The sequence below is a fragment of the Paramisgurnus dabryanus genome, chromosome 11, assembly GCF_030506205.2.
Source record: "Paramisgurnus dabryanus chromosome 11, PD_genome_1.1, whole genome shotgun sequence".
In the NCBI taxonomy this organism is placed as follows: domain Eukaryota; kingdom Metazoa; phylum Chordata; class Actinopteri; order Cypriniformes; family Cobitidae; genus Paramisgurnus; species Paramisgurnus dabryanus.
The window spans coordinates 23502377-23522067 of NC_133347.1; the positions used below are offsets into that span (position 1 = coordinate 23502377).

The following is a 19691-nucleotide window of genomic DNA, read 5'->3' on the forward strand; positions in this document are numbered from 1 at the left end:
TCCGCGTCTCTGTCTGATTGTTTTTTCCGTTTTCTTGTTCTTGACGTTCGCTGAATTTATTTCTGGGTTTATATTTTAAACTGCCGCTTCAGTGCAGTATAGCCACAGAGCTATTTAACAAGCACGATCTTCCGAGATACTATGCTACTAATAATTCATTGATAACTGCTGTTTTCTTGTGCAAAATATTTATATTATAAAATATATAAATATTTATAGTGAAATGTTTATATACATATATTAAAAAAATAATAATTTGGGCGCACGGACGCCCCAAGGGGTCGGCGGCGCCCTTAGCATTTGCCTATTCCGCCTATGCCCAGGGCCGGCCCTGACTAAAGGAATAATTCACAAGTTAAAATTAGCCTATATTTTACTTACCATGATGTTCAGTGCCCTCCTATAGATACACAGACAAAACTGCTTTGTTTGCTGTGGAGACAAGAAATTTGTAAGAGTGACAAAAGTACAAAATATTATAAACATTTTAAGGTGCAGTGTGTAATTTTTAGAAAGATCTCTTGACATAAATGCAAAATATTATACAAAACTATATGATCAGGGGTGTATAAAGCCCTTTCATAATGAACTGTTATGTTTTTATTACCTTAGAATGAGAGGTAATATCTACACATACACCTAGGGTCCCCTTACATGGAAGTCTCCATTTTGTGCCGCCATGTTTCTACAGAAGCCCTTAACGGACAAACTTTTTTACTAAGTTGTTTCCGACGATGACATGTTTGTTAGTTTCAAAAGCAAGGGGTGAGCAGTGGACTGAGCCGTTGGTTGCAATGCACAACCTCACCACTAGATGCCACAAAAATTTACACACTGCACCTTTAATTATGTTTCAACTAGAGATGCACTGATATATCAGCCAATGATCGGTATCAGTAGATAAAAGCTATTTTAAACACTATCAACTGTATCGGCTAAACAGCTAATAGTCATTGCCAATATATCCTGTCAATCAAAAGAGAACAGGAAAATGCAATGAATTTGAGCTATGTGTATATTGTAAAGACACATCACTAGTTTAACAGTAAATATTAATGGTTAATATATGAATGAATAACAATAAAAAATCTTTAGATTTGAGTTAATTCAAGTTATTATAACCAACAAACTAACGCTATCGACCGATATCAGTCTGATCAATCTGCTATCTGTATAGGTGGAAAATTTTATATTGAAAATTTGCATCTCTAGTTTCAACACATACAGTACATGCTTTACAAACAAAGAACAACAACCTTTCATCCTGACTTTCATCCTGACTTGTGTGCAGAGGTGTAAAGTACTTGAGTAATTTTACTTGATTACTGTACTTAAGTATTATTTTTGGGGATTTTTACTTTACTTGAGTACAATTAAAAATCAGTACTTTTACTTTTACTTAATTACATTTTTTAAAGAAAAAAAGTACTTTTTACTCCTTACAATTTTATTTACAGTCAAAAAGTACTTCTATTTTAGAGATCTATTTTCGCTTGCTCTATCAAACCAATTTAATTGCGCTGATGGCCAGTTTAATTTAAATGTTATTTATTCTGGAGCCTTTGGACCACACTAAGGAATTGGCCAACAGTTTATCTAATGATGAAAATTTTTTGCCTCTTTGAAACCGACAACACATGAAGTGTGACACGTTCCCTGCTATTTGCAGCCTCTCTATCAAGACTAAGACCTTATTCACACTGTCAGTCCAAATATGATTTTGGTGCATATCTAATTTAACAGACTCTATGTCCACATTGTGTATCACAACTGTTCAGATCCGATCTATGGGTCCTGTAGCCGTTATCCGGATTATCTGCACTGTTTCAATGGCAATGACGTCGCGCAGGCATGACAATCTGACTCGACGTCTGATGTGTTTTATGTGACGTGACAGCATGACGTAACCGAAAAGCTATACAAATGCGATCAGGACGGTAGGACTGAAATCGATTTCCGGAAATGCAATTTGAAAAGGATTTCAAAGCACCTCTGGATGTAGCCTGAAACGGATTAGAAAAAACAGATTTCATGTGGTTTTTGGCCGTTCACACGTTCTAAATGTGATTGGATTCCTATCGGATATGCACCAAAATCGGATTTGGACTGACAGTGTGAACAAGGTCTAATACACCTCTTCCTGCATCGGCTGCCTGTGAGAGGCTTGATAGAGCTTGAAATTTAATTTAATTCAAGGTTTTACAATTTTGAGTAGCATGTTGCACATTAAAATTCATTGTCATTGTCACGGATCTCCACATTTTTCTGTGTCTGTACCACAGACTTTCTTTTCCGTGTCAGTTTCACGTATTTGTTACTCAATTGTTTTTCCTATTTTCTTACCATTTTCGCGTGGGTTTGGGTTTAGAATGACTTTCTGTAACATAAAATGTCATCCAAACCCAACTCCTAACCCCGGATTTCCACCGACTGTGGAACGGCTGCGGATCCGTTGCGGAACGGCGGCGGAGTCAATCGGTCTCCATTCAAGTCAATGTCTGTATTTCCACTGACTGCGCTCCGAATCCGTCACATCTCCGGCCATCCGCAGCCCTCCGGCACAAATACGCAGAGCTTCTATTTTTGACGGATGCCGGACAGCTCCGCAGGGCGGAGCCATGACTTTATCGCGTGATCATACCTGAATTCGCGAGATCTCGTGTTTTTTTCCTTTGTTAAATCTTTGCAATACAAACATTACAAAGTCATTAATATAGAAACAACAAATAATAGACAAGAACAGAGCTAGGGGTAGTTAAATGATCAAGTATATGGTATAATAAATACATTAAAGATAGAGCATAAATAAATGGTTTTAGCAGCTTTCTTATTTTTGGAATTTTGGATGGATTTGATGTACTGCTCTGTCTACGCGAGATCTCGTGTTGTGATCTGGGCTGGTTTGTTAAAACGTCATAATTCAAGTCATAATTGGCGGAGACAGAACTAGGTATCACGCGATCATCACGTGAATTTGCGAGACCTCATGGGTCCTCGTCACTTCAGCACGCAGCTGCTCTGCAACCAATACAGAACTGGTGGGTATTGACGGACGGCCGAGTGCGGAGCCGTAACGCAGCGGAGCAGATCTGCAGCCGCTCCGCAGTCGGTGGAAATCCGGCGTAACCCTAACGTCAGGCGACAATTGTTTAAAAGTATGGAAAAATAGTATAAACCAATAGTTAAAGTGACATCCTAGCCCAAAGCCCAAATCAAACCCCAAACCCACGCGAAAATGGTTTAAAAATAGGAAAAACAATTGAGTAATCAATACGTGAAACTGACATGGAAAAGAAAGCCCGTGGTACAGACACGAAAAAATGCGGAGATCTGTGACAATAACACGGATAAATGAGCAAAAAATTCTGTGACTATACCACGGAACATACAAATAATTACAAACAGTTGTAAAGGATAAAACCTTGTATGTGGTTCATTCACTTCATGTTTTTAGAGATTAAAAGCTTAAACGTGAATCTCTCGTTTTCCTTCTTCCGGTTACTTTTACTTTTTTAATACTCAAGTACAATTTTAATGTGGTACTTTTTACTTTTACTCAAGTATAATTCTGGCCAGATACTTTTACTTTTAATTGAGTAAAATTTACACTCAGTACTTGTACTTTCACTTGAGTAAAATTTTTGAGTACTTTTTACACCTCTGCTTGTGTGTTGTCACCAGACTCACCAAATAAAATCTCAGATAGAAGCAATGGATTTTTTACAGATGAAGATGGAAAATTATATATGTTAAAACATGTGAAAAATGACTTTTGTCTAAAATTCACCTTTTAATGTTTAGATATTTCTTGACTCTACCGCAAACAGAACAATTTTGCTTTTATTGTTACAATACTTATGGAGGGCCCTGCATACGACTTTCTTCTTTTAGCCATACACAAAATAATATAAATGAATCCATACAGTTAATCTTCAATGTCTTTCCAAGTAAAGCAAATTCCATCTTGACTCTCTCGTGAATGTGTGTATAGCCATTGCCGGAAGCCAGTTATCATAGTTTGTAAAGTGTAAAATATTAATATTTTCTTACAAAAACCCATAGCTCACTTCAGAAGATTTTTAATAAATGTATGGATTCGTTTTTGATGGATGGTTTGAAGCTTTAAAAATGGAACACTTCTGAATCCCAACACCATTCATTATTTTATATAACTCTGACAGTGTTTGGATAAAGGGGGAAAGTTGTATACACATACACTGTAAAAAAAATCCGTAGAAATTGCAGCTGGGTTGCCGGTAACTTACCGTAGATTTAAATTTATGTTTTTTACTGGCAACATTTTGTTCAAAGTTAAATGAACATTAAACATTAACAAGTTTTTGTCTTTACAGAGTAAAACTAAAAACACAGCATCAAGCAAAACCTTCTGGAAAACCAAATCTGAAGCAAACAACAGAAAAAGGTTGATGATGATTTCTGGTTCCTAGAATGCTGTGCATGAGGCTGTTATTGTATAGTTTTATTCTGTAAATATAAAGATTTATTTAAATTTGAACAAACTCTTGCCAGTATATAACATAAATTTAAATCTACGGTAAATTACCGGCAACCCAGCTGCAATAACATTGTAATTTCTACAGATTTTTTTTACAGTGTAGGATGGTTTCAGAGTCAGTTTTCATTTTTGGGTACTATTTCTTTAAATAATATTTAATTGCACAAATCAGTACCATATAGAAAGTTTTATTTATATTAAAATAGTTAAACATTTGTGATATGTAAGCTGGCCTTCGTCCTGGATCAGTGAACCAAACTCACATTGTCCAACCTTACATTATTTGCTGTCAGAAAAATCATTATACCAATGAATGCACAGAGATCTGCTATATAAGCAGCTCAGAACCAAGGACATGAGAGGTTTGGAAAATCCAAAAAGCAGAGTTTCAGAATGCAGATGAATAAACACAGTTAATGGTCCCTGAATAAAGTCTAAAAAAAAGTACAAATAGGAAAATTAGACCCTCTTCATTTATGTACTTAAACCTGTTTCTTCTACAATTCCAAAAATGTGACAATAGTTGATATATAGTTTAACAAATTTAACATGGGTATCATCTCTGTTGTCCTGGATATTATGCATATCATGAAGGTATGTTGTTGTCCCATGAACACCACCTCTTTGGCCATCCATCTTCAGCTTAACTTTGCTATCCACATGGTTATACTTACTGCGTAATCTTGAGTCCATTGTAACAGAGACAGAATTAAAAACCTTGGGAGAGATCAAGACTCAACTGAGACTTTAACATATTTATACAAATGCATAAAGCCTACATACACACTGACTAATCGCTGGAATTATGGATTCTAATAGAGTTTATGGAACATGCAAATAGTAGGAATTCTGGTAATAAATCACTGGGGATCCCTCAAATATTTTGCTCTGAAAAGATTTTATTAAGAAATATTAGGTATTGCATAGGAAATGCTAACATGTGTTCTCAGTTTGAGACATTATTGAGATCTATAGAAAAAAACATATGAGAATAAGAGAAGCAAGTGACTTGTCCATTTGGTCTCATTGTCAGGAGAAACCATTTCTATTGTTTTGAGGTGTTTTTATGGAAAACTGTCACAGTGCAACTCAAAAAGCAATGATTGTGTGTTTTCCTTCCTTTCCTTTAACTTTTTTTAATTCAATACAAACACAGGAACCCATCCATATTAGGCTTGGAAAATACAGAACAGCACAACAAGCACACACTATGTTCTCCAACTTTCAATATACAAACAACAAACAATATAAACACCTGTTTTCATTTGACAACTATTATGAAGAGAATCACATGTAAGGGGGCTTTCTCTAAAGCTGACCGGACCACTAGCTACGGTTTATGCAATGGGCAACTTGTTCCAAACCATTAACTTTAGCAAATTACAGCACTGCACTCTGTGTAATGTAAATAGAGAGAAAAATGAAGGAGGGAGGGGTGAGGCTCTGTCATGTGACTAGGTGGTGGTGACCTGCTGACAGTCGCTCATAACTTCAGAACGACAAACTTTGTGAATTCAAGGAGTTTTCAGTGACATTTTGCTGTATTTGGACTTGGCATATAGAAACTATGCATTTGTTTGGATGGCTTTAGTAAATGTGGTAAGTGTACAGTTACAGTTTTACATGTGTTTGTTAATAGGGTATAAAATTCACTCTTAAGCCTCTTTGGCTACAGGTGTCTGTTTTCCTACATACAATGATGTTGTGTGACAAAAGGGTGTCATGCTTTGTACAAATATGGGTTTTTCTAGACAGGTGCGTAAAGATAATCTGTTGTTAAATGTGGTTTACAGCAAAGATTGTTTATATGTGTATGTTTTTGTGTGTGCAGTAAAAAAATATTTACACAGAATGACAATAGTATTGCAGTGCATTAGCATTATTATGAGATTATGTCTTTAATAACTTATTCTGACTCATTCGTAGAGAACAGGAAGTTGCCGGCAGTGATTCAGAAATGCCTAAACTCTGTCCTGTCAGAAAGCTGTGTCAGGATTATATCTTCTGATCACATGCTGTTGTGTTTCCTATATCCAACTTAAGGGTCAGCGTCTCTATGGTGGGGTGACTGACCCTGAATATCATGTTCCTCTATCAATTAAACTGCTATTTCTTGTGAATACTTATGCATTTGTGCTTACTGAATTATGGTTTTGTATGATTTGTGCTACAGACATGAATGATATGTTATATTTTGAGGCTCGATATATGTTGCTTTTCTAACCTTTTGGTTAATAAACAATACCACATTCTCAGAAAGAAAAGGTACAAGAGGGTACAAAAAGTTGCCACTGAGGCGATCCCTTTTCAAAAAATACACTTTGGATCTAAAAGATGCATATTGGTATATTAAAGGTACTCATTGGTACCTTAAAGGCACATACTGGTACCTCAAAAGTACATGGGTGATTCTCACGAAAACTTGGTTGTAAAAATGGCAAGCATGAAATGTTAAAATTGCTTAAATTTACTTTTTTCCCACCAGACATTAGAAACAAAGTCTGGAGTATATGGGAACATTAATTAAAAAAGTTATACTTATCATTTAACACTTTTTGTAACATAATTTTGAAAATAAGTCCTAAAAAATCTCATTACCGCAACAGTCAGAAAACATCAACACTGTTAGAAAAGCTAATATATTTTCACATTTTTAAAAATGGATTATTAATAGTCATGCACAGTAAATAGAAATTCTGTACGTGTGCTATGTTCTCAAAAAGTGTTGCGGCGGATGAGAACATCAGGCAGGGACACATCATTTTCCTTCATTATTATTATACATGAATATTCAGTAAATTATTTTTCTGTTATCTAAAGTAGTCTAGCAAAACATCAATTTATTTTTTTCTAAATAATTTTTGTTCATTTGTTTAAATTACAACATAACGCATGTTCAAACACAGCTGGACGCATTGCGGTAATGAGAATTTCAGCAGAAAATTTGATAAAATTGACAAATTATAAATTCTTATGTTGAAATCACACATTGTGCAAGGTAGAACACAGTATTGTGTTAATTCTGATGCTTTTTAATATTACTATATTACAAATGTTATATCTAAAATCATTAGTGCTGTGGTGTTTCAATGGTTTCTTGAGAATCACCCACATATCTGTACCAAAATGGTACATATTATGACCTTTTTAGAAGTACTGTCCTAGTGACAACTTTTGTACCCTTTTTCTGAGATTACATATGAGAGCTGAGGCTTTTCTAGAGCCCAGAACAATATAGAGATGTGGTCAAAACATGTACCCCATCTGTCTCTGGGGCGGGCAGTACCCTTTGAAAGGCCCCTAATATGTACCTTTAAGGACAGATATATATGGATTTGGTACTTGTATGTACCTCTGAGGTACTAATATAAACTCTTTACATGCAAAACTGTTTTTGAAACAGTACAGCCCCAGTTACAGCTGGGGTACATCTTTTGACCATTTGTTTTGACAGTGCACTAGAAATGCCCTAGCAACTGTATAGCAATGTGCTAACAATCAGTCAGAATCCTGGATTACCCTGACAACTGACAAATGTTTTTTTCCTGAAAATGTAACAGTCTAGTTCAGTGTAATGCAAACCATTAATAGTTGTGGGATGTGTAATGCGGATGTGATTACTGCGGCATGCGTTTGTGTTTATATTTGTCAGTGTGTGTGCATCAAAACTTTCCGGTACCCTGCAGGATAAATGAGTCACTTTTGGTGGTGACAGTCATTATGGATAAGAATTGTACAAGATATAAGCAAAGATATGAGGCTGATTATGTGCATTGCATTCCAAAACCTCTCATATGACAGGAACAAAAAGCAAATTCACAAAAGAGCTGCCTTTTCGAAGATCGAGCATCATTGTCTTTTTGTACTCTAAACTGATGAAGATTTGAGTTTTTGTACTGTGCGTATCTTTAACTATGATTCTTGATGAAGCAATTCTGAGACCGTATTGAGGTACTTGCATGTTTTGCTTATAAGTTTTAACTTTAACACGAATTGTGATTTCTCTAAAGGTTTTATGTCTAACTGTGTGATAATTATGGGAAAGCCTGTTGTTTGCAACATTTGTCCTGGGTAAAGCTTTCCTGAAAGTCAATTGCTAAGTCATGAAAATGAACAATGTCATGAATTCCTCGGTTGTTTGTGATTTTTATCTTATGCTCTTATTATGGGGCGTCTCAAACTGTAAAATGACTAACTCTTCCTCTTTCTCTCTTTCTCTCCCTCACCCACTCCTTCAGTGAGAAGGAAACCCAGGGTTCAGATTCACGTCCCTTCTCAGAGAGTTCCTGCAGTAAATCTCTTTACGTACACAGCTCTGACCGTTACGGGGATAACAGCTGTGGCCCCCCAGGCCCTCGGGCACCTTTTGTGGCTCCTCCGAGTCCAGCCAGTCTCGCATGGGCACAACGTACACGCAACCAACCAGCTAGCCTGGCCCTACGTAAACAAGAGGAAGAGGAAAACAAGAGGTGCAAAACCTTATCGGACAGCTATGAGCTCTCTACAGACCTACAAGACAAGAAGGTAAGTCATGCAATAAGCACTAGCCAAACATTTAATAGTTTGAAAAGAAGAACAAAATTGTTGAATCAATGATTCAGCTCACATTCTGTTGATGTAAATATCAATCTGGCTCTCGATGTGCAGGTGGAGATGCTGGAGAAGAAATACGGAGGTTACTTTGTGAGTAGACGAGCAGCAAGGACGATCCAGACGGCGTTCCGTCAATATCGTATGAACAAGAACTTTGAGCGCCTGCGTAGCTCGGCATCTGAGAGCCGCATGACACGACGCATCATCCTTTCCAACATGCGACTGCAGTATTCGTTTGACGACCGGCACCCTCAACCTCCCACCCCGACTCACTACAGTCACAGCCCAGGAATGGGACCTCCACACTCTCCGACCTGCACCACGGAGCCAAGCTCCCCATTACGGCCTGACTACACTCACCTAGAGGACTCCTTTACCAAACAAGTTAGTACTTTTAAGAGGGGGTCTACACTAAGGTTGGGGAAAACCCAACTGTTGGGTTTAAATTAACCTATGCTAGGTTAAAATGCTTGGTTGTTATGGACATTTTGTGGTGCAACTTCAACCAACAGTTGGGCTTGTCCATATTTTACCCAACCATGGTTTTATTGCACTTTGCTCAAAGACCAACAAAATTTGCACAGCTAGCAAGACTTTTGTTGGTCAACTAGCTTTACTACAAATTCTGGTTGACTTAGCTTGCCTCACATTAGGGAAATTATGCAACAGTAATCCTATAATTTATGTAATTTTAATTTTTTTGTACTCAAGGTAAAGTCCTTGGCTGACTCCATTGATGATGCCCTGACCTGCCGAACACGCAGGGATGACTCCCAGGAAGGCATAGGGGACGGAAGTGCTGTCGTGGATGACTTTGGGGAGTGCATCTGGAGCAGCAACAGCCACGCGTCCCTCCGCAGAGGCCTTGGAGACAGAGATCGAGGAGGTACAGGGGGCCTAAGCATGCACGAAGATAGCACAGCTACCTCCTACAGCGACGTCACGCTCTACATGGATGACGGACTACCTTCCTCACCGCTCTCTCTTGACCGGGCACCCAGCAGCACAGACACTGAATTCTGGGGGGGCATTGGAAGCGGAGTGGGCGGTAGGGATGACAGCCGTGACACGGAAGGGGGAGGAAGCAGCAACAGTCGGCGAAGCACGCCTTGCACAGAGTGCCGCGATTTCAGATTACGAGGAGGCCACTTACCGCTTCTCACGATTGAACCGCCTAGCGACAGCTCGGTGGACATGAGTGATCGATCCGACCGAGGTTCCCTTACCAGACAACTAGTGTACGAGCAAGACTCAGGGGGAGGGTCACCTCAGGGGACACTAAAACACAACCCAAATGCTCGCTCAACATCCTCGACCACCGCACAGGGTCAAACGCGCCCTGCTAGCCGATCGCTACCGTCGCAAATCCCACACCACATGGCTCATCACCATCATCACCACCATCACCAGTACCCTGACACCCCTTCATCCTCCTCATCACCTCAACAGCCCCCAGCCACACCACTCTCATCCTCTTCATCAGCACCACTGCCCCCTGGTGGCCTGGAGCAACAGTGTTGCTCAGATGGGGATAATGACTCATTAAACTCAACCACAAACTCAAATGAAACCATAAACTGCAGCTCAGGCTCCTCATCAAGGGACAGTTTAAGGGAGCCACTGCCTCCACTAGGAAAGCAGACCTACCAGAGAGAAAGCCGACATAGCTGGGACTCTCCCGCTTTTAACAACGACGTGGTTCAGAGAAGACAATATCGCATAGGACTCAACCTCTTTAACAAGTGAGTTGAAAGCCTTGCAACAATGTAACATGATTTATATGTACATACACTTCACATGTACTTTGTCTTTTCTACTATTGTAAACTTTTTAATTGTGATGTTGTTCTACCGGATTGCAGGAAGCCAGAGAAGGGTATCCAGTATCTGATTGAAAAGGGCTTTGTGTCAGATACACCAGTAGGCATCGCTCGCTTTATGCTGGAGAGAAAAGGACTGAGTCGACAGATGATTGGAGAGTTCCTTGGCAACAGACAGAAACAGTTTAACAAAGATGTGTTGGAGTGAGTCCACATAATAAAGCCACCATAGAGCGACTAGGATAATTTGGCTAAGAGTATTGTAGAAATGCTAAAAGATTAGACTGCCAAAAAACTTTTTTCATGAAGTGATTACATAATCTAGACATGTATTGTATAGGCAATATACAAAATAGCACACTTGATTTAAATACTGCAATTGATACTACTGATACTATAACAAAAGAATGAGAAGGATTTGAAAGCTAGTCACTATAAAAAAATGAAGGTCCTTCTTGAAGTGTTCAATTCGTATTACTTTAGGTCACGACTCACGTACAAATGAGGCATGTTTTGAAATGAGTCTCTATAAATGTTTATTTTCCTTTTTTTGTCAGTTGTGTTGTGGATGAAATGGACTTCTCTGGAATGGATCTCGATGACGCTCTAAGGAAGTTTCAGGCTCAGATTAAAGTTCAGGGAGAGGCCCAAAAAGTTGAAAGACTTATTGAGGCTTTCAGGTATGTGAGAATCTATATGCCTGTAATTAAAGAAACACTTACAGTACCACTTCAGATTTATTAAAGCAATACCATGGTATATATACCATTTTACCATGGTTAAAGCAATACTCCACCCAAATATCAAAATTACTGCAAATTACACCATGATTTACTCACCCTCAAGCAATTTGGGATACAAATGTCCATCATCTTTCAGACGAACACATTTGTCACAGAGTTATTTCAGTAAACATCCTTGCTTTTCCAAGCTTTATAATGGTATAAATCAGGAAACAACTTCTGACTTACTCTACGTTCACATGGGGCGTAAGCGTTTATGCTTCATGTTCACTTTTAATGGGTGACGTCATGCGTTGCCGAACTGAATTGTAGATCTGTTAGCGCCGCGTCACTGCCGTTGCTCGTGGCAGAAGTGGAACATTTCTCAACTTTTCAAGCGGCAACACGTGCGTCAGCCTTATGCAAATACCCTTGGCAGAGCCAGCCAATTACGTTTATGGAAGACCAGAGCATGTGTTGCGGACACTGTGATTGGCTGTTGGCCACGCTTCAGACAAGCCTTTTGTCAAGCGTTCACACTTTTTGTTCCTTGTGAATGTACCATTAGAAGCCCAAAAAAGTGCATCCACCCTTTACAGGAGTAATCCAAACAGCTCCAAGGGGTCTTTTGCGGGTAATCGATGCCATTTTGTAGGACAAATATCCATATTTTAAACTTTTTAAATAGTAACTATAATAACTAGCTTCTGGTAGCAACAGCATCTTGGAGTCACTGTGCAACGTACCCATGGCAACGAACGCTCATTATGTTAAAACTCTCATGAATCGCATGTCTACCAATGTCGTCGTTACCAGAAGCTAGTTATTATGGTTTATAAAGTTTCAAATATGTTTTTTTCTTAAAAAATCACATTGACCAACAAAAGACCTTTATTACCATTGCAGCTTAACCACTGTATCTTGGATTGCTTAAGGGTGAGAAAATTATGCTGTAATTTTGATATTTGGCTGGAGTTTCCCTTTCAAATTCACACCACAGCATAGAACTCAACTAATTTACAATGAAACTGTTTTTTAAAGTTGATTATGCTAACGTACTTGTATTTTGTAATAATACAATATTCTATATTTTTTACCTATACATTTGTCTGTACTGCTCTTTATTTACTGTAAAGCTGCTTTGCTACAAAGCAAAATTGTGAAAAGTGCTATAGATATTTTTTTAATTTAATTGAAAATTTGAGTAATTTACAAAACAAAATATTAAATGGTCAGTTGTTGTTTGTTAAAATTTCAAAAGTGTGATTCATCTTGACAACCTTTATTCCTGTGAAAACTATACAGTATGTCTACTTTTTATTATAGTGTATCTGTCATTTTTTTCTCTTCTGTCTTGCAGTCAAAGGTATTGTGTTTGTAATCCAGCACTGGTGAGGCAGTTCCAAAACCCAGACACCATCTTCATCCTGGCATTCGCCATCATCCTCCTCAACACAGACATGTACAGCCCCAACATTAAAGCAGAGCGGAAGATGAAGCTGGATGATTTCATTAAGAACCTACGAGGTGCCGTTCAAAATTCTCTTTATTGACAGTGTTTACATGCTGGCTAATGTTATTTGTTATTTGTATGTGTGCAGCAGCAAACATAGACATTAAATGTGTTTCAGTTGTGCCATTTGATGGAATTAAGGAAGAAGTTTAGGAGGGGCTAGTTCATGTGACCTATCAATCATAATGCGAGAGTACACACAAATACCTGATCAGTCATGTGATTCTCTTTCTTTCTCTTTCAGGGGTGGATAATGGTCAGGATATCCCACGTGATTTACTAGTTGGAATCTACCAGCGCATTCAGAAGTGGGAACTGAGGACCAATGATGACCATGTTTCTCAAGTCCAGGCCGTGGAGAGAGTCATAGTGGGCAAGAAACCTGTGAGTATCAATGAGTGTTTATTTATATTATTAATATACTGTATATATATAATTGTTTGTAATGTAGTTATAAGTCAAATCTGCTCTCTGTCTAGGTTCTGTCTTTGCCACATCGCCGGCTGGTTTGCTGCTGTCAGCTCTATGAAGTCCCGGACCCCAACCGTCCCCAAAGATCTGGAGTGCACCAGAGAGAGGTCTTCCTCTTCAACGATCTAGTTGTGGTAATACTCGCAATCATTTATAACGAAACATTTATTGACAGCCACTTTTCTCATAATATATGTTGCGTGAAGCTACTTGATAGTTATCTTTTTTGTTATTATATTGTAAGGTTACAAAGATCTTCCAGAAGAAGAAAACCTCCGTGACATACAGTTTCAGACAGTCCTTCCCACTGGTGGAGATGCAGGTTCACATGTTCCAGAACTCCTGTAAGATTTCATTGATGTGATCTTTATTACAATAAACCCCATACATACCAAGCAGAGGCATATTTAAATCACAGCTAATTTACAGAATGTATTTTGTTTTTCTCCGTTTTTTATTCCAGACTATCCTCATGGTGTCAGACTAACGTCTGCGATCCCAGGGGGTGAGCGCAAAGTTTTGATTGTATTCACAGCCCCCAGTCAACAGGACCGCACACGTTTTGTCAGTGATCTGAGGGAGAGCATTGCTGAGGTGCAGGAAATGGAGAAATACAGAGTGGAGTGTGAGTACAGCGCCCCCTGTTGTCCCATAACATAACTACACATAACCCACTCCTTTTGATTTATTTCAACATTTACTTAGTTTTACCTACGCATTTCAGCTTTAAGTATACAGTAGGTAGAACTGATGTTATTACGTGGCCCTTTTTAATGCTTCTTTCTCCACATGCAGCTGAGTTGGAGAAACAAAAGGGTGTAATGCGGCCCAGCCTGCTCACTAACAGCATTATGGGAGGGGGAGTGGTCGGAGTCAAGAATGAAGTGGTGAATGGCACCATGGGTAGACCAAGTCTGGATGATAACTATTCACCAGGAGAGGGCCTCAAACGTACAGCACTCAGCTCATCACTGAGGGACCTGTCTGAATCAGGTGAGACACATAATATATACATACATACAGATATATACATACTTTTTAGAGGATTACGCTTTGCATTATGATTCTGTTATTCATTTCACACTTGGGCTATTCATAGTTTGTAGTCAAAAAATAGCTGCTATGCAACAATAAAAAACATTTTACAGTGGGACAGGTATAGAATATAATAGAGATAGATTGTGAATCATTAAAAGTTGACCAAAAAATAAACAGAGTTAGATCATAAAAAGGTGAATGAATAACAGAATTATCATTTTTGGATACTTTAAAATCTGGTTGAGAAAAATATGTATCACCAAGAAAAGCTACCCACCCACTTACTTACTCACCCACTGCACTGTGATTGACGTGTCCTAACTGGGTAACAGGGAAACGTGGCCGCAGAAACAGCGTTGGTTCCCTTGACAGTACAATGGAAGTAAGTCTGAGTGAAGCAGAGGTCTGTATCTTTAGCTTTAGTCCCCAATCCCAAACCACCCGCATGTCTGCCTGGAACATCCACAAACATGGAGCCATCCTGCATGTATCCTGACCATAGATACGGAGTCATGTGTGCATCCCGTGCCTCTCCGACCATGTGTGGTCTGTGCATGTTAATATACACATGCAGTGAGATGATGAAACAAGATCTGAAATTATCCAGGACATTAAAGAATATCTTTATTATTCTGATTTATTCTGGGTTACCTATAAATAAACATTTTCCCCAGAATAAATTCTGCATGACACTGATATTGTGTAGGACATTTTAGTTTATTTTAAATTACTTTTTGTGCACTAGAGTCATTCTTTTATAGCAGGGGTGGGGAACTCTGGTCCTGGAGGGCCACTGTCCTGCAGAGTTTAGTTCCAACCCTAATTATACACACCTGAAATATCTAATTGAAGTCTTCAGGATTACATGGAAATGAAATTCAGGTGTGTTTGATTTGGGTTGGAACTAAACTCTGCAGGACAGTGGCCCTCCAGGACCCAGGGTTCCCCACTCCTGTTTTATAGTTTTGTGGTGTATTTTATCGTTCTGAATGTGGTTTGTTTAGATGTTTGGTATTCAACATTTTATGCATGGATCTAATTGTGTGATATCAGCTTTGTACGTTTTTACAGAGTCCAACTTTATGAAAAGATGTCCCGTAATTAAGTACTGTATGCAAATATGAAATTGAAATCTTAAAGTCGTATAATTTTTCCAAAATGTATGTTAGACACAGATTACACATTTACAATATTCATAATATACTATTTTGAATTTACCAATCTTGCAACTAAAATGCATTTGTATTAGGAACACATAACATAAAGCTGGGTAGCACTGTTGCCTTACAGCAAAAAGATCCCTGGTTCGACCCTCGTCTAGGTCGGGTGGCTTTTCTGTGTGGAGTTTGATGTTCTTTCTGTGTCTCCGGGTACTCTCGTCTCCCCCCACAGGCCAAAAACATGCAAGTTAAGCAAATTGGAAATGCCAAATTGTCCCTCCCCAACCTTTGTCTGTATTAAAAACTTGTGTATGAATGAACCGGTTCTCGCCATGAATATAGCCATAGATGCTGGAATGGCGTAAAGAATAAAGATGAATATAAAGCTGGGCTCTTGTATTTCCGTAATTATGTACTGTAGATGTATATGAACATGCATAAGCAATGTTGTTTTATTACCCTAATCAACTCACCCCTTTCTTTCCTCCCCATCCAACAAAACCACTGTATCCTTTTGCTATATTTTCTTCTCTTTAATTCTCTGCCTGTGTATTGCCCACATTTTCCATCATCGCATTTCCTATTTCCTTCTGGTCCTGCTTATTTTCTACATCCCTCCCTTTCCCTCCGAATCCTCTTTTGCCCTTTGCTCTTTCCTCCTTTTCCCCCCTCTCTTTGTCTTAGGGTTCCATCATTAGCAGTCCGCGGCCTCACCAGCGTTACCCAGTAGCCACTGTGCTCCCGGGATGCTATGGAGCAGAAGAGTACCGGCCTCACCGCCCTATCCTGAGCCCCGGAGTGGGGGTGGGGGGTGGGCCGGGGCAGCAACACACACCTGCAGTGACTGGCGCTGGTCCAGTCTCCAGCAGCAACGAGAGAGGAGTGACCGGAATGGCCACTGGGAACAACAACAACACAGGTTCCTTCCTGGGCTCCCTGTTTGGGAGCAAACGAGCCAAAGCCCCGGGCCCTATCATCCCCCCGGGGCCACCTTACCCCGCCCCTGTGGCCCCACCGACTACAGGAGGGCCGCCGCCTCTTTCCCCGTCCTCCCTGTGCCCGGGAGAGGGAGGGGGACCTTCCAAGATCCAAGCCCTGCACGCCCAGTACTGCCACACCACTACCAACAGCAACAATGTCAGTGGGCAACCTCCACCCCCGTACTACCACCACCATCGCTACCACGCTCAGACTGTGCCGGCGTCTGGTCAGGTGCACCATACGCTTCAGCGGGTTACCTTGCCTCGCCGTCCGCTCCCCAACCCCTCCGCACAATCCCAGTACCAGCCGATCACCCAGCATACTTTGCAGGGTCGTTACGGGAGTATGGGCAACATGGGCTGCGGCCATCCTCCCCCCCTTTCTCCTCACTCCCCACTGTCCCCTCACCCGCAGTTTGCGTTGTTCCACACACAGCCCACACCCTCGGCCAGAGGGGGCGGCATCACCAAGCCGCCTCTCACGCTGTCGCACTCGCACCCACACACACACTCCCACACCCACCCTGTGCACGTGCACACGCCCCACCCGGGCTCCCACCCCGTGCACCAACCTCACTTCGTCTTCGCCAGCCCTCCTCCTCCGCCTTTCCCTGCTCCCACTCAGCCGCCTCCAGTCTCCGTGTCCGCCACTGTCCACCAAGGGCCTCCGGCCGCCCAGTATCTGCCCCAGTATCCTCCGCTGTCCTCTATTCCCCCTCCCCCCCTCCACTCCCCTTTACCCCCCCCTTCCTCCCCCCTTATCCCTCTTACGCCTCTCTCCCCTCTCCCCCCCCAGCACCAAGGCCCCCCTTCGCAAGCCGGGGCTCAGCAAGGGCCCTCGTCGGCCCAGACTGGAGCCGGACCTGGGGGGACAGGTACGGTCGAACGCGCCAAATCCAAATCTACCAACCGGATCAGCACGGTAGTGTGAGCCGGGGGAAGTCGCGAGGCTGGGGGTCGCTGAAGGGACCTTTGATGGTTGGAGGAGGGACTGCTGCGATGGTGGAGGAGGCAGGCGGCAGGGCAAAAACAGATAACAACAACAGTGGCAAAAAGAAACGCAGCCTGCTGAGACTGTGTTACTTTCACCTGCGCTTTCCACAGGTCTAGAGACGAGGCGAAACTGCGCATATGTAGGCGCTACAGGTAGTTTGATACAAACAAAGGCTCTCAGGTAGACTAGTGCCGTGGGATGTAAACAAGAATACAATCAAGAAAACCATTTAAGACACTTGCCTTTAGTTCTAATGTTGTAGATGTCATTGATTTGGCTGGGGAGCCAAATAAAATATTAAACAAATCACACAAGAAACTAAAGCATGCAAAAGCATTTCAAACTCATACAAAAAATGAAACATCCACAGTCTTGTTTCAAGTTTTAGAGCCATAAAGCTAAAGCTAAAAACTTTTGCATAGCACATTTATGATTGGTGAATATACAGGCAATGATACACCAGTGCTTGAGCTGGGCACCCGTCCAGATAACGTGAAGACCGGAGAGCATACCAATGACTCTGTACTGCATATATTCTGCTGGACGTGAACATCAAAGCACATTACAAGTTCAATGATTTATTACATTCCAGTATAAGTAAAACGTGTCAAGCATTAGTCGATAGCAGCCGCAGGATGCAATAATCTTTTCGCTAAAATGATGTCCAGCTTCTGTTTGCTGAAGAATTTTTAATTCTTTATTGTTTTGCTTTTTTGTACAGAGCTATATGTGTTAAGAGGGATAAACTTGCCAAGCAAATATTTTAAAGGTGTGATTGTCTGAATTTTAGAAGTATGTCAGTATTGACCTCTGGCATAATTGACAGCTGTAAAAAAAAGTCTTGTACTGTATGTGAATGTGCTGTTTGTAATTATCTTTATTCAACTAGAATTACTGGCCATCAAAATGATAAACCTTTGTACATAAAATAATATGAGGTACAACATGAAAATAATAGGCTATGCTAAGAAACAATCAGTAACTTTTAGTAACGTTATTTTGCATTGTTTTTATTCATAAAGTTGCACCAGGCTGAAAACAAATTCACAGGAAAAGACAATGAGCTAATCTTGCTATTTAATAACAAGTTTTTGAAAGGATAATTCTTGACAATTTAAGAAAAAAATAATTTTTTAAATGTTGAACCCAAAGTATTGTTTTTTTTATTTCTTTAATGTAGTTTTTGCTAAATCTGTGCTGCTTTATATTTAAACAACAATTTGGATTAACAGTAAATTTCTATATGAAGAAACCCAAAGGGGCTTGACATTGTTTTAAAGGATATTTATTCATATGACAGTAAAAATAAACAAGATACTAAATGGTGTCAGTTGCTGACCTAAAGTTTATAAAGTTGTCAAGGCCCAGAATGTAAAATAAAAATTATTTTAATGCACTTTATAAATTATATGCTTTTTAAAATAATATTAAATCCTATGTGGCACACATATGAAGGAAACATTCCACTTTTTTGGATTATAATTCTGAAACATATGAAATAAGCAGTGTAAAGGATTTTATTTGTATTCATTATTTTCACGCTATTCACTGTTTTGGTTATATTATATGCTGGTATATGAATGTTTGAAATTTTAATAAATATTATATTATTCTGTTATGTTTTGAAATTGCAGATGTTATAAATTCAACAAATATGATATTTGTAAATAGAAATGTTTTCCTTTCACATTCAATGATCAAGAATGTGCTTTATTGTTATTGACACACTTGTCCAATGTTGAATACTTGGTATGGGTATACTTATCTTTTATCAAGCAGATGATATGTGCCATGGTGTTTTTGATTTAGCTTATTTGTGTGCAGCTGAATTTTAAGTTTTAGCTGAAAGACTTATATATTAAGAGAAAGATAATAGTATATCTGA

General features: G+C 39.7%; 1 protein-coding gene across 7 annotated transcripts in view; it reads left to right on the plus strand.

The window, feature by feature from the left end:
- iqsec2b (IQ motif and Sec7 domain ArfGEF 2b) overlaps positions 1-19424 on the plus strand; it is an 83562-nt gene extending 64138 nt beyond the window's left edge. Inside the window, exons 1-14 of one of the 7 annotated variants that reach the window (XM_065247481.2) lie at positions 5978-6115; positions 8755-9040; positions 9164-9493; positions 9821-10851; positions 10971-11132; positions 11486-11608; positions 13011-13177; positions 13408-13547; positions 13643-13768; positions 13879-13978; positions 14098-14259; positions 14430-14627; positions 15005-15075; positions 16531-19424. In XM_065247481.2, coding sequence (XP_065103553.1) covers positions 6111-6115; positions 8755-9040; positions 9164-9493; positions 9821-10851; positions 10971-11132; positions 11486-11608; positions 13011-13177; positions 13408-13547; positions 13643-13768; positions 13879-13978; positions 14098-14259; positions 14430-14627; positions 15005-15075; positions 16531-17922 — 4293 coding nt within the window. In that variant the 5' untranslated portion in view covers positions 5978-6110 and the 3' untranslated portion in view covers positions 17923-19424. Of the gene's footprint in view, positions 1-5977; positions 6116-8754; positions 9041-9163; positions 9494-9820; positions 10852-10970; positions 11133-11485; positions 11609-13010; positions 13178-13407; positions 13548-13642; positions 13769-13878; positions 13979-14097; positions 14260-14429; positions 14628-15004; positions 15076-16516 lie in introns of those variants that run through there. The other 6 variants (XM_065247477.2, XM_065247478.2, XM_065247479.2 and 3 more) reach the window with 6 other exon arrangements.
- Positions 19425-19691: the final 267 nt, after the last annotated feature.